The sequence below is a fragment of the Heteronotia binoei genome, chromosome 10, assembly GCF_032191835.1.
Source record: "Heteronotia binoei isolate CCM8104 ecotype False Entrance Well chromosome 10, APGP_CSIRO_Hbin_v1, whole genome shotgun sequence".
Taxonomy (NCBI): Eukaryota; Metazoa; Chordata; class Lepidosauria; order Squamata; family Gekkonidae; genus Heteronotia; species Heteronotia binoei.
The window spans coordinates 94,517,232-94,533,036 of record NC_083232.1 but is presented as its reverse complement, the minus strand read 5'-3'; the positions used below and the strand labels follow the sequence as shown (position 1 = coordinate 94,533,036).

Below are 15,805 nucleotides of genomic sequence, written 5' to 3'. Positions count from 1 at the left end.
ATATCGACGTCAGGATACCAGATGGTACAAAGCCAATGGTTCCTGCAAAATATTTTGAAGAGTTAAGGCAACAGAGGACCTCTTCTTAACGCCTGGTGTCTGTCTGTCATTTCCCTGAAGGTCTTATCTCCTCACTTCACTTGTCTTTCTTCCCTGAATGAGATGTTCAGACAATTTACAAACAAGCTAGTATCTAATATGTAGATTTTTAAAAATGGCATAGAATATTTCTTCAGTAGAGGCTTACTCGTTATCTGCCTTCATGTTTTAGCCCCTTAAAATGGCTACTGGTTGAGCCACTGTTGGCTAAGGGAGTTGTTGCATCACAAGCGATCATGATGACATCATTATATGTAGCATAGCAACCAACTACTCAGGAAAAGACATCTTGAAATGTGGCAGTTTCAGTCATTGCTAGTAACAGATGATGAGATGAGATACAGACTTTAGCACTTGTTGACAAAAGTGGGGTGGTGTTCTTCCACTCACCTTACCTTGTCCTGGGTGCCTTTTACAACTCCTGCTAGGCTGCTTGAGGTTTTATAATCATGATGCACTCAAAGGAACCTAAAACCTCCCGGTGAGTAGTCTTCAGAGGAGAGAAGTTTGACTGGGATATGATCTGATACCGCTTGAGGTTATCTATGCTCTCATGGATAATGCCTGAAGGTTAACATCTGATAATGGTGTGATTTGAGTAAAAAATGAATCAGAACTGCTTGGTTTGACTTTAATTTAGAAGAGGAAGGGAGCTATCAATTTCACACCTATTTTCTTCATTGTTAGGGGAGAGCCACGCCTTAGTTGTAGAACATCTGCAGAAGGTACCAGGTTCAATCCACAGCATCTCCAGTTGAATGGATGCGATAGTAGGTGATGTGGAAGCCCTCTGTCTGAGACCGTGAAGAGCTGCTGCCAGTCTGAGTACATAGTATTGATCTGTTTTATGTGTTATCCGAATAGGCTTCCCAATCCCCTGGTTTTACAGGCTTCCCCCCTCCCCCTGCCAGCTGGCTGGCGGGGGAAGCTCCACCCCCACAGCCATTATGCACCTCCAGGAACGATTCCCATAGGGAATGATGGGGAATTGATCCGCAGGTGTCAGGGGCTCTGGGGGGGGCTGTTTTTTGAGGTAGAGGTGCCAAATTTCCCGTATAGCATCTAGTGCCTCTCCCCAAAATACCTCCCAAGTTTCAAAAGGATTGGACCAGGGGGTCCAATTCTATGAGCCCCAAAAGAAGGTGCCCCTATCCTTCATTATTTTCTATGGAAGGAAGGCATTCTAAAAGGTGTGCTGTCCCTTTAAATGTGATGGCCAGAACTCCCTTGGAGTTCAATTATGCTTGTCACACCCTTGCTCCTGGCTCTGCCCCCAATGTCTCCTGGCTCCACCCCCAAAGTCTCCTGGCTCCACCCCCAAAGTCCCCAGATATTTCTTGAATTGGACTTGGCAACCCTATATCCGAACTGCAGTTCATATTTTAAATTACCCTCCTCCCCATACTTATATACTCCCCCCAGGGGTCATTTAGTAGAAAAAGAGGTCCCAGAGCTCTTTAGCACAACATATTTGCATATACCACACACCCCTGACATCACCAGAAAGTGAACTAAATTGTATCAGCTCAGCATCTACCTTAAAATGCTTCTTGAATTATAATTGTCCTAACAAAACGTCACTCCCACCATACTTTTTAAATTTCTTTCTTCTATGCGGCCACGGTGGAATGAGGAAGAGTGCCATCCATCTGCTTGATATGTCTTGGTTATTTTCCCAATTTTTGTGAGGAAAAATATTAGAAAGTTTGTCAAATCTTAGAATTCAGCCAAATTCTCACAGGGGGTTGAACAATGGAGCCCAGGAGCAAGTTTTTTGGGGGGAGGGTAAGAAAGAAAGAAAGCACAATAAAATTTAGAGGTTCCGGAACTTTGCTCCTAGGAGCTCCTGCCCAAAATGAGGCCTGACTCCACCCCAGAATCAGTGCTGGATTAAACCCTGTGGGGGCCCCTAGGCAGTCAAAATCTTGGGAGCCCCCTTGCATTTTATCTCAGAGTCGGAGTGCTTGCCCCATTGCCCATGGCCTCCACTGCAGCCTGCAGGCACTTTCTCAAAAGCCCCTTTGACAAAGCTGCAGGGGAGAGGCAGAGAGAGGCAAACTTGACGACAACGCCAACAGCAGCCACACCAGGCAAGTCAGGCAAAGTGTGACTCAGTTGCTGGCTGCGCATGCAGACTCCAAGGGCTGCAAGCAGGGGGGGAACTGGGAGGGGGGGAAGCTGACCCGGGGCCCCTAAATGCATGGGGGCCCATAGGCCAGTGCCTTCTTGGCCTAATTGTTAATCCAGCCGTGCCCAGAATATAATCTTTCCCTTACTTGGATAGCCTTATCTTGTTGGATCTCAGAAGCTAAGCAGGAATTGGCCCCGGTCAGTATTTGAATGGATTACTAAGGAATACCAGGGTCACTATGCAGAGGTGATGGCGGCTACAAGCATAGCCAGCTTCAAGAGGGGGTTAGATAAAAATATGGAGCAGAAGTCCATCAGTGGCTATTAGCCACAGTGTGTGTATATATATATGTGTGTGTGCGTGTGTATAATGTCTGCCGAAATCGGTGGTTAGGTTCGTTTCTTGATTTTTTAAATTTTCTGAATGAGTTGTGGTTCGTTGGTTCGTTTTTTTGGGGAGGGCTAGAAAGCACCAGCACACCGTGAACATGCCTGGCGTGATGACATCACCCAGAAGTGACGCTGTCATGCCTGACACGCTCGCCAGGGTGATGTGCCTGGTGGGGGATCACTTCCGGGTGACATCATCATACCGGGCATGTTATGGCATGCGAGGAGGATCCCCCACCGACAACACAGATGAACTGCCCCCCAAAACAAAGCCACTTCGTTCTGCGTGTTGTGCATAGTGCAAATACCCAAACCAATTCAGAACGAACCTCGAATCGGCTATTTTAGGCACAAATTGTGATTTGTACTTCGATTTGTGCCCATCCCTAGTCATTGGTTCACTACGTAGGCATCCCTGGGGGAAAAAAAAAATACAAATTATGCATTTTTGCCCATTTAACATACTACATTAACATATAGCTATGAAAATCTGTACAATACTAAACTAGGAAATTGGAGCACAGCTCTTGTTGTATTAGTAACTGAGAGACCCCATGCTGCAGAACTCTTTAAGTGTTGCAACTCAGGAAGAGTGTTAACTTTCATCGCATTTCACGGGTTGTGCTTTTCAGCTTCCATGCCTGGACGATGATTCCACCAGGAGACTGTCTGTATGCTGGGAGGAAAAGACGGAAACCCATTCAAAAACAGTTAAGTATTGATCAGTTTCTTTTTCTGCCCATTGATTTATCTGACCTTTTCCTACCCTGTGAGGTAGGTTAGGTTAAAACATAGTAATTTAAGTCGACCACTGAGCTTCATTGTTGTGAAGGATTTGAATCCAGGTCTCTCCGTGATCTAAATCTAAAACTCTAGGTGCTTAGTATCATAGTATATTATTAGTAGTTGTTGCGGAATAAAGACTTCCCTTTGTTTGAAAATGTGGTCTCTAGTTGCCGGCCATTGTGTAAGGTCTGGAAATCTCCCAGAATTACAACTAAATTTGCTAATCCTCAGGTGGAGCAGGGGAAAAGCACAAAAGCATCCACGAACAACCAACAACACTGGAAAACTTGCGCAATGATATATTCAATAGAAAAACATATATACTCAGTTCCGCAGGGCCTGTAAGACGACCCTCTTCCAGTTAGCCTACGCCTGACTGGATAAATGTAGCTTTCTAGATTTCTGTGATTACTGTATAGTTTTAATGCTAAATAATTTAAAGGTTTTTAGGTTTTTAAATGCTTGATTTTAAATGTAATTACTTTGTTCCGATTTTATTGTTTTATTGTTTGTTGTAAGCCACCCTGAGCCACTCGTGGGAAGGGCGGGATATAAATCCCGGAATAAATAAATAAATATAATAAGTAAAGTGTACAAAGTCACACCAAGCACATTTCCCAAGACACAGTCTTATCTTTCACGTGCAAAGTTCATAAATAAAGTGAATGTCCGGGGAAAACATTCCTGAAAAGCCGGGAGCAGGGATTCCAAGAGTGGTCTTTTCCATCGAAATTGATATATAGTGATATTCCGCTGAGGTGACGCAGCGCAACTTCGAAATCTTAGAAGCGGCAGATTTATGAACAAAAAGCGATAAATCGCTGTTACACAAAAGCAGCAGAGCGCATAGGAGCGACAGGGAAGCGCCTATAACCCTGTTTCACCGGAGGCTTCAACAAGCTTCACAAATCCTTCAAATTCATAGAAAGCAATGGCTTAATACATTTTCTGCAGAAGAAAGAGGCGCTCTGCTGCTTTTGTGTAGACTCTGTTGCAGATGTCCTCAACCCCTGGGCTGTGGAGCGGTCCTGGTCCATGGCCTGTTAGCAACTGGGCCGTGAGTTGTACAATTATTTCATTATATATTACAATGTAATAACAATAAGAAGACGACATTGGATTTATATCCTGCCCGCCACTCCAAATACCAGAGTGGCTCACAATATACTTCCTCCCCCACAACAGACACCCTTGTGAGGTGGGTGGGGTTGAGAGAGCAGCGACAGAAACTGCCCTTTCAAGTGGCTGACCCAAAGCCATTCCAGCAGCTGTAAGTGGAGGAATGGGGAATCAAACTCACTTCTCCCAGATAAGAGTCTGCACCCTTAACTACCACACCAAAATAGAGTGCACAATTGTATCATCCCAAAACCATCATCCCACCCCCCCCCCCCAGTCCATGAAAAATTATCTTCCACGGAATTAGACCCAGGGCTTTCTATGTAGCAGGAACTCCTTTGCATTTTAAGCCACACCCCTTTTATGAGCCAATCCTCCAAGAGCTTACAGAGTTCTTCTTTCAGGACCTTCTGTGAGCTCTTGGAAGACTGGCTATATCAGCGGTGTGTGGTGGCCTAATATGCAAAGGAGTTCTTGCTACAAAAAAGCGCTAATTAGACATCCCTGCCCCCAAACCCCAAACTTCTCAGGCTCTACCCCCAAAATTTCCAGGTATTTTCCAGTCTGGAGCTCCTCCCCACCTTTGTACTATTGGCCACAGAAGGGAGAAAAGACAGGCAGAGAGATTAGCTGTCTTTCCCCCCTTCCAGGACCCTCCAACCGGTTTGAATGGAATTTGACACCCTTGATCAGGAGTGGAATTCTAGCAGGAGCTCCTTTGCATATCAGGCCACACACTCCTGACTTAGCCAATCCTCCCGGAGCTTACAGTAGGCCTTGTAAGAAGAGCCCCATAAGCTCTTGGAAGATTGGCTACACCGCAGGGATGTGGCCTAATATGCAAAGGAGCTCCTGCGAGACTTCCACCCCTGCCCTTGATTGACATAGTTATGAAAACAGTTTGGCTTACAATCTAAAATAAAATATATTTTAGTTCCTAGAACATCGAGTAACGTTTTCGCATAGACATTCTTTTTTAAAAAATTAATTGCAGTGTTATCGAAAGTAGCTGATTATTCTGCAACTATTTCGTCCTTTTTTCTGACTGGAAATCTGACCTATTCCACATGGGTTATTTGCGCTGGGTTCAGTGCTGTTGGGAAGTATAAGTGGGCCCCATTTTCCCCAGAGCATCGTAGCGTATTCATGTGTCTCCTGGATTTCCCTCTGGCTTTTCTTCGTTGTTTCCCAAACCTGTTTTGCTGTGAAGTTTTAGAGAGAGAAAAAAATCACAGCCAAGCTGGGATAGCTGCCATGTAGGCAGAAGTGTTCCAATTTTCCAGTCCCGCCCACACAGCAGCCATCTTCTTTGCCCTGCGGCGCCAGGGGGATTTTTAATTTTATTTCAGTGAATGAACATTGTTGTATCCTTATAAAAATCTGTATCAGGTTCTCTGAATTCCCAGCATTCTTGTAAAAAAAAGGTAAGTCTCTAGTCCCTTTTGTAGATATGCCTTTCCTTTATATCTGAACAATGAAATTTGCATTACTTTGCACTTGGCCACATTGAACCTCATTTGCCACGTTGAAGACCACTCGCCCAGCCTCGACAGATCTCTTTGGAGGGCCTCACATTCCTCTCTGGTTCTTACCACCCTGAACAATTTAGTGTTATTCACAAACTTAGCCTCTTCACTGCTTACTCCCAATTCCAAATCGTTAATGAACAAGTTAAAAAGCATCGGACCCAGTACTGAGCCCTGCAGCACTTGTGACTTGATAGAGGTTTACAAGATTATGCCTGGGATAGAGAAGTCCTTTTCTCCCTTTCTCACAATACGAGAACTTGTGGACACTCAGTGAAATTGCTGAACAGTCCGGTTAGAATGGATAAAAGGAAGACTTTCATGCAAAGGGTGATTAACACATGGAATTCACTGCCACAGGAGGTGGCAGTGGCTACAAGCATAGACAGCTTCAAGAAGGGACTGGATCAACATCTGGAGCAGAGGTCCATCAGTAGCTATTAGCCACAGCATATTGTTGGAACTCTCTGTCTGGGGCAGTGATGCTCTGTATTCTTGATCCTTGGGGGGGCACAGCAATGGGAGGGCTTCTAGTGTCCTGGCTCCACTGGTGGACCTTTTGATGGCACCTGGTTTTTTGGCCACTGTGTGACACAGAGTGTTGGACTGGATGGACCATTGGCCTGACCCAACATGCCTTCTCTTATACTTTTATGTTCTTATGAAAAGGGCTAGAGACTTTACAGAAATAAATAAATAAATACATACATACAGGGCGTTTTTTGTAGCAATAACTCCTTTGCATATTAGGCCACACACTCCTGATATAGCCAATCCTACAAGAGCTTACAGGGCTCTTAGTACAGGGCCTCCTGTAAGCTCTTGGAGAATTGGTTACATCAGGGGGTGTGGCCTAATATGTAAAGGAGTTCCTGCTACAAAAAAAGCCCTGCATACACACACACACACACACACACATATTTTATTTATTTACTTTGGTTCATTTATATTCCGCCCTATCCCAAGCGGGCTCAGGGCGGATCACATACATATAAAATCAACACATAATGCAATAACTGCAATGCAATAAAACCAATAAAAGCCTATAAAAGCCAATAAATACAATTATCATAGCACACAATACAGTATAGTATAACAAAGTGGCGGACTAATAATACAGATTGGGATAAATTAGTGGATCCGATATGGCAGTTCAGATCACTGTGGGGGAGGTTGACCGATGGTATAGGCCAGGAGTGGCCAGCAGTAGCTCTCCAGATGTTTTTTGCCTACAACTCCCATCAGCCCCAGCCAGCATGGCCAATGGTTGGGGCTGATGGGAGATGTAGGCAAAAAAAAATCTGGAGAGCTACCTTTGGCCACCCCTGGTATAGGCAGTAACACAGGGGCGTCCCCCTGCCTGAGCTGAACGCCTGGCGGAACAGCTCCGTCTTACAGGCCCAGGGGGCAGGGGGATGGTGCAGGGAAACCTGCCATGTGGAAACTCCATTGATGCTTTTGCTGTTAGGGTAGGAGCAATAGGGAAACCACAGAAGCGTGTCTCCTTGTGCGAAACACTGCAGAGTCTATTGTGTTGGCCAGTACTGAGGTCTCATTTAAAAAAGATTCAGTGGTTCTTTCTGTATCAGAGGGTAGATAATGAAAACTGTCCTTGCCTGTGCAAGTGTAAGAATCGGGGCTCTGTAACACGTTTCCCCCCACAAACAGGAGGCCTGCCCTTGGAAATGGGAAGTCCAATCCTTCCAAGAGACACCGAGACCGCCTGAATGCTGAATTAGATCACCTGGCCAGCCTCCTGCCTTTCCCGCCAGACATCATCTCCAAACTGGACAAGCTGTCCGTCTTGCGTCTCAGTGTCAGCTACCTTAGAGTCAAAAGCTTCTTCCAAGGTAAGCTGTCAAGCTGTGCAAAGTATTTTGCTGAAGGAGATCTATCAAGTTGGGAAATGATTTCTGCCGCTTAGTTTAGATAGTCATAACCAGGGGTGGCCAAACTCGCTTATCATAAGAGCCACACAGAATAAACATCAGATGTTCGAGAGTCACAAGACATGAACATCAGACATTTGAAGGAGGGAGGGAAGGAGGAAAGAAGGAAGGGGGGTTGATGAGGGAGGGAGGAGGGAGAGAGGTAGAAAGAAAGCAACTTTAACTTCAAATTCATTCCCTAAGCCTCTACCTGGCTTGGCTTGGAGAAATGATTTAAAGAGACAGATACCTTTTTCAAGCTGGCTGATGGGTTTGCAGGGTCTTCAAAACCTGCACAATATGTGTGAAAGAGCCAAATGTGGCTCCCAAGCTGCAGTTTGGCCACCCTATGTTCAGGGCTTTTTTGTAACAGGAACTCATTGGCATATTAGGCCACACACACCTGATGTAGCCAATCCTCCAAGAGCTTACAGGGTTCTTCTTACAGGGCCTACTGTAAGCTCTTGGAGGATTGGTTACATCAAGGGGGTGTAGCCTAATATGCAAAGGAGTTCCTGCTACAAAAAAAAAGCCCTGAGCTGTTCTGTGCTTGTTGCTGTATTTGTCAAGTCTGATTGTTTTGCGTTTCCCTGAAAAGTGTAGGCTTCCTTGAAAGCTGTGGGGAGAACTTTGGGGATGTATTGGCCCTAGATATAACTGGATGGTGAGTCCATTCTCTCTTCTCCCCCCACCCCCCATGCTCAGTGGTTACTTGTAAGCCTTTATATTTTGGAATCTTATGTTTTGTAAGCCTCCATTAGGAATGGAAAGTATCTTTCAGAAATGGGAAACATGACATGTAAAATTGGGGGGTGGGTTTAGACATAGGGGTGCTTAAAGATCAGTACCTAGGAATGCCAGCCTCCACGTGGGACCTGAGGTTCTCCCAAAATTACAACTGATCTCCAGACTACAGAGATCAGTTCTACTGGGAAAAATAAATGCTTTAGAAGGGGGGGGCGGGTTCTGTGGTATTCTACCCCACTGAGGCCCCTGTCCTTGCCAAGATCTTCTCCCCCAAACCTCTGGGGGTTTCCCAACCTGATCTGGCAACTCTACTGCACCTGAGAACTCTAGCAGCAACTGAAAGCTTCTTAGCCAAAGACAGTTCTCCGGAGGGATTTTAGGTGGCTCTCTTCACGCCAACCCAGAAGTTAGAGGATTGTGGAGGAAGCTCTATTTCTGTGGCAAGAGAATTTGTCTCCAAGCAATTTTAGGGTGGAGTAGACTCGTTGTTTTAACATTGAAGGTGTCCAATCAAAATTCTTATGGAAAATCCTGGGATTCCCAAAGTGCGTACCATATGCAGTTTTATGTTTAGAAACAGGGACGAATCTTGTGGAAACGCAAGCATGGCTAATGTCACTTAAATGTTGGTTACGGCTACATTTCCACTCTGATTCGGAGAGCCTTTTATATCAACTGCTCTCAGAATCTAACATGTCAAATTGGCTAGTATTTATTGAGAGGAAAATTAAATCTATGGGCATTGATTTAGATTCACTTCTTATGCTATCCCTAAAAGATGCATTTTTGAAACTTAAGCTCAGAATTCTAGATATTGAAATGCAAACATTATATAGCCTGGCCATCAAGTCTTGCTCCCCGCTGAATTTCGAACTTCCTCTCTCAGTAGGGAAATTAGCGTCATATTTCTCCTCTCTGCAGGCTCCACAACAACGGCGTGCGTTCTCGTTAACGAGATGTAATGCATTAGCATCTGCTATCTTATTTGGTAGATTTAACAGGATTGAGTACTCTAATAGACATTGTCTTTGTAATCCCAAGTGTATTGAAACTATTTCCCATGTATTATTGAACTGTCCCCTTTACGATGATATTCGTTGTATATACCTGAAAGATATTTTAGCAGATATGTTGGTCTGTGCTGATTCAGGCAAAGTCCACAGACTTTTGAATGACACTTGTTCTGAGGTAACTTTAACGGTTGCTAGATTTCTTCAACAGGCCATGGAAATATGACAGAGAATGGTTCTGGAATGATCACATTTTATTTGTTTTAATTATTTAATCTGGCTAAACTCGACTCATATATATTTTACTTATTTTATGTATATTAGCTCCCTACGTACTCTTATTATCTAGGATTTTATATTATTTATATTGCTATTTTACTGCTAAATCTGTTTTATGCCAATAAAGGCTTGCTGTTGCTGACTCTTTGTTTTGACTCACCCACCCCTCCATTCCTTTCTTGAAGTAGCTTTCTAGGAAAGCCTGTAGCTGAGGCAGGCTTTAGTCATTTTGCTAACATAGAAAAACATGCAGCTGAATGAACTAGGGCTGCTTGCAGCCCCCCGCCCCTTCAGCCACCAGTCTGGGTGTGGGGGTTGCCAACTCCAGGTTGGGAAACATCTGGAGATTTGGAGGTGGTGGCTGGTGGAATGCCTCATTGCCAGGATTGCGCCAGAAGTGACATCATCACACCAGCAACATCTGAGGGACACTCTGGTATTTGGGCAAAAAACTGTATGGTAGAAGCCGGTTTTACCATAAGAAGAAGATGATATTGGATTTATATCCTGCCCTCCACTCCGAGTCTCAGAGCGGCTCACAATCTCCTTTATCTTCCTCCCCCGCAAGAGACACCCTGTGAGGTAGCTGGGGCAGAGAGGGCTCTCACAGCAGCTGTCTGTTCAAGGACAACTCCTGCGATAGCTATGGCTAGTGCAAGGCCATTCCAGCAGCTGTAAATGGAGGAGGGGGGAATCAAACCCGGTTCTTCCAAATAAAAGTCCACACACTTAACCACTACACCAAACTGCCCAAATATCAGCATCTTCTGGACATTACTAGCGTGATGATATCATAGTGTTGCCAAGTACCCTGCGGCCTCCAGCAGATGACTTTTTTTGCTTGCGCATAGTGTGTGCAACGCAATGATGTCACTCACAAGTGACGTCGTCGAGCCGACAACGTCATGCACCGACCGCTCTAGGAGCTTCCGGGAAAACTCTATGATTTCCCCGGACACTCTAGCGATTTGGGAGGGAAACTCTATGATACAAGTTTTCCTTCCAAATTGCTAGAGGGTCCAGGAAAACCATAGAGTTTTCCCAGAAGATCCTAGAGCGGCCAGTGTGCAATGTCGTGGGCGCAATGTCTGGAGGGAATCTCCCTGCTGGCCCATTGTAGGTCAGCAGGTTGGGGATCTCCAGAGCAGGAGAACCCCCGCCCCGCCTGGGAGCTTGGTAACCCCACTGGCAAAGAGGCCTAGGCCTTTTGCTTTAAGAACATAAGAGAAGCCATGTTGGATCAGGCCAATAGCCCATCCAGTCCAACACTCTGTGTCACACCGTGGCCAAAAAAATTATACACACACACACACATATATATATATATATACACACTGTAACTAATAGCCACTGATGGACCTCTGCTCCATATTTTTATCTAACCCCCTCTTGAAGCTGTCTATTCTTGTAGCCACCACCACCTCCTGTGGCAGTGAATTCCACATGTTAATCACCCTTTGGGTGAAGAAGGACTTCCTTTTATCCGTTTTAACCTGACTGCTCAGCAATTTCATTGAATGCCCATGAGTTCTTGTATTGTGAGAAAGGGAGAAAAGTACTTCTTTCTCTACTTTCTCCATCCCATGCATTATCTTGTAAACCTCTATCATGTCACCCCGCAGTCGACGTTTCTCCAAGCTAAAGAGCCCCAAGCGTTTTAACCTTTCTTCATAGGGAAAGTGTTCCAGCCTTTTAATCATTCTAGTTGCCCTTTTCTGCACTTTTTCCAATGCTATAATATCCTTTTTGAGATGCGGTGACCAGAATTGTACACAGTATTCCAAATGAGACTGCACCATCGATTTATACAGGGGCATTATGATACTGGCTGATTTGTTTTCGATTCCCTTCCTAATAATTCCCAGCATGGCATTGGCCTTTTTTATTGCAATCGCACACTGTCTTGACATTTTCAGTGAGTTATCTACCATGACCCCAAGATCTCTCTCTTGGTCAGTCTCTGCCAGTTCACACCCCATCAACTTGTATTTGTAGCTGGTTTTCTTGGCTCCAATGTGCATTACTTTGCACTTGGCCACATTGAACCGCATCTGCCACGTTGACGCCCACTCACCCAGCCTCAACAGATCTCTTTGGAGTGCCTCACAATCCTCTCTGGTTCTCACCACCCTAAACAATTTAGTGTCATCTGCAGACTTGGCCACTTCACTGCTCACTCCCAACTCCAAATCATTTATGAACAAGTTAAAGAGCATGGGGCCCAGTACTGAGCCCTGCGGCACCCCACTGCTTACCGTCCTCCACTGCGAAGACTGCCCATTTATACTCACTCTCTGCTTCCTATTAATTATCCAGTTTTTGATCCACAAGGGGACCTGTCCTTTTACTCCATCAGAAGACCCCCATCCGCCTCTGGTTGCCAAGAGGGACTGGCAATCCTAGGAACTGTGGAGGTGGGGGTGGAGTATAAGGCAGAAGCCGAGCTTCCTTCATATCCCCATAGGGGATCCGACCTCCCCAAAGCATGTTTTCCCGATATAAATTGCCACAAGAACAATTTACATGGATGCTTTTGCTGCAGGTTTCCCTTCCAATTCCCCTCCTCTTGCAGCTGTCAACTGCTATTAATAGAAATGTGAAGAAATGGGAGACTGGATCTCCCAACATCTCCTAGTTTGACCTTCACGGAGGGGATAAAGCTGTGTCTGAGCCACAAGTGGGGGCTCAGATAACCAAACACACTTCCATACAAAATATCCCTCCACCCATGTAGAAAAGTACCGTGTCAAGCAGAGGACTGGTATATAACCTTCCTTTCCTGAAACCTAATTTTCTATATCGAGGACATTTTTTTACCGAGGGGTTCTCGAAGAGCCCCGTGGCACAGAGTGTTAAAGCTGCAGTACTGCAGTCCTAAGCTCTGCTTACAACCTGAATTTGATCCCTGGCGGAAGCTGAGTTTTCAGGTAGCCGGCTCGAGGTTGACTCAGCCTTCCATCCTTCTGAGGTCGGTAAAATGAGTGCACAGCTTGCTGGGGAAAAAGTGTAGAGGACTGGGGAAGCCAATGGCAAACCACCCCATAAAAAGTCTGCCGTGAAAATGTGAAAGCAACGTCACCCCAGAGTTGGAAACAACTGGTGCTTGCACAGGGGACCTTTCCTTTCCTTTCCTCTCGAACTATACTCTGAGACAAGTCGAAATACAGATTATTTACCACTAGACTAAAGATTAAACAGCAGTCTCCCATTTGAAGGGAAATCCTGCTACTACCTAGGGACTCCTCTTCTTATACTTTTCTGGCCACCATTGTCTTTCCAGACCCAACCACCATCTTTTCAACATGCAATGGCCCGCCAGCCTGGAAACATGCACTGTAGCTAGCGGTGCCATGGTGTGACACTGTAAACTTCCTCAGTGTTATACATAAATGTAGGCTAATGTGATGTTTGCTTGCTTAACAGTAAAGCCTACCCCAAAGAGAAATCTCTGGCATCCTTAAAGTTTTGATGAAAATCAGACTGAAGACAGCCAGTTGTTTTGAACTGAACTGAAAGTGGCTTGACGTAGGCATCAATTCTACAGCAATATCCGGTGTTGTACTGCCATCATCCCAAGTCACAGAAATTGGACATTTTGTTGAAATCATGCAGCAGCTTGGTTGCCAGAGCAAAGTGTGATTAGTGTGCCTGGGAAGTGATCCCTCTTTCAAGCCCCCTTCACACTGGGATGTTATCCCCCCAAAGGGAGTGGGGGATCCCCTGGGGTTGCCAGCTCCTGAGCCGCAGTTTGACCATCCCTGTGCTAGAGGAAAGGGTCTCAGCAGAATGGATGCTGGGATCCAGCCCAGTGGGCATGTCTGTAATTAGATGACTGCTTGTGAGTACTGGTTTTTGATGAGAAAAGATCCAGGTGGGCAGCCGTGTTGGTCTGAAGCAGTAAAACGAAGTAGGAGTCAAGTTGAACCTTTAAGACCAAAGTTTTCTTCAGAATGTCAGCTTTCGTGTGTGCATGCACACTTCAGACGAGGAATCGGGTACCGATTCCAACCCAAAAGCTGATATTCTGAACAAAACTTTGTTGGTCTTAAAGGTGCAGCTTGACTCCTAAGATGAGAAAAGTGCTTGGATGTTTGGTCTGAGTGTCATTCTAGGATAGGGGTAGCCCAACTGTGGCTCAGGAGCCACACGTGGCTCTTTTACACATATCGTGTGGCTCTCAAAGCCCCCACTGCCATGTCGGCTGGCTCGGAGAAGGCATTTCTCTCTTTATATCACTTCTCCAAGCCAAGGCAGCCAGTGGCTTGGAGAATGCATTTAAAGTTGTTTTCTTTCCGCCTCTCTCTCCCCCGTTCCCCCATCTATTTCCTTCCTTTCCTCCCTCCCTCAAATATCTGATGATCATGTCTTACAGCTCTCAGACATCTGACGTTTATTCTGCAGGGCTCTTACATTAAGCAAGTTTGGCCGCCCCTCTACTAGGATCTGGGAGACCCAGGTTTGAATCCCCTCTGAGTGACCTTGTGCCAGTCACGCACCCAGCTTCAACTACCTCACAGAGCGCTTGTTGTGAGGATAAAATGGAGGCAGAGAGAACGCTGCTTTAAGCTGCCTTCTATCCCCATTGGGGAGAAAATTGGGGCATTAAATATATTAATTGCTAAACATAATACCTGTGTTTTGGGCCCTAAGGCGTGATTTTGTACTGCACAGCCAAACGGATGGTTTTGTTTCAGAAACAAACAGAAATCTGCCGTCTTCAATATCACGAGCATCATTTGATTGTTAGCCATTTTGGCATGCTGTCTAATCCAAAGCAAATGTGTTTTGTTGTACATAGATGGACACGATAAGGCATCCTGCGGATTAGAAACGACACATGAGCTTATTCTGTTAGTGAAGAGTTTCAGTCTGTTGCCATCTGAAAGTGTGTCCAACAGAAGTGTTGACTTTTGCATCGAAATTGCTTAAATAATGAAAACAATGCACGCAGCATTGCCAAGACGCTCAGTTCTTCCCAGCTGCCTGCCTGCCAAGTGTCGATATCTGTAGGAGTGACCTATTCAAGAATTCTTAATTTGATTGTTTTAAGATGAACTGAAGATTACCCTTTGCCACAGAGGGTGCCTTTCCTTTCACCCTCAGAACTTGTCCTGTCCAGTGCGGTTTCGTTAGGGTACTAAGCAGGGGCAGCCCTAGGGCGTACAGCACCCAAGGCGACATCCCGCTGCACCCCCTCCACACACACTGTGTGTGTCGCCACCCTCCACCGTGCCACCCTCACCACACAGCAACATGCACCTTTCCACCCCCTGAGAGTGCACAGCAGTGGAGGGCAGGGAGGATACACACAGTCACCGCAGGGCCGTAGCCAGGATTTCAGGTTTGGTGGGGATTTGTTGTTTGAGGGGTCCGGGGGGCCACCTGGTTTGGTGGCCCTGGGCTCTCAGCACAGAGTTCCACAAGCTAACCCCCTTCACCTGGGCAGTCACAGCAGCTCTGCTCCCCCCCACTCCTTTCTTACGTGCCTCTCTATCAGAGAGACAGAGACCTCTTGACTCTCCTTCCCCCCCACCCCACTTTGCTCTGCACTCTGAGTTTGGGAAGGGGAGAGAAAAAACCAAAAAGACCAGCAGCAATTATGCTAGTTGTTCAGAGTGGCGGTGAGCAAAGGGGACACATTGGAAGGGGGGATTGAAAGGATGGGCCTGCCACTCCCGGACCCCACTGTAACTACGGGCTGCTGGCAAGCCTCTGAACACCACAGGCTGCATGCCATCCTGGGGCTGTCGCCCCACCTCCCTTCTGGAAGTTCCAGAAGGGAGGCGGAGCG

General features: G+C 45.9%; 2 protein-coding genes across 2 annotated transcripts in view; one reads left to right on the top strand and one right to left on the bottom strand.

Moving 5' to 3' along the window:
* The first annotated feature begins 3,210 nt into the window (after positions 1–3,210).
* The window catches only part of AHRR (aryl hydrocarbon receptor repressor), an 86,319-nt gene continuing 73,724 nt past the window's right edge, over positions 3,211–15,805 (top strand). The window contains exons 1-2 of the mRNA XM_060247794.1: positions 3,211–3,329; positions 7,719–7,900. Coding sequence (XP_060103777.1) covers positions 3,268–3,329; positions 7,719–7,900 — 244 coding nt within the window. The 5' untranslated portion in view covers positions 3,211–3,267. The remainder of the gene's footprint in view (positions 3,330–7,718; positions 7,901–15,805) is intronic.
* EXOC3 (exocyst complex component 3) overlaps positions 7,780–15,805 on the bottom strand; it is a 169,220-nt gene continuing 161,194 nt past the window's right edge. Inside the window, exon 14 of the transcript XR_009555860.1 lies at positions 7,780–7,794. The gene's annotated coding sequence lies outside the window, so the exon portion shown is untranslated. The remainder of the gene's footprint in view (positions 7,795–15,805) is intronic.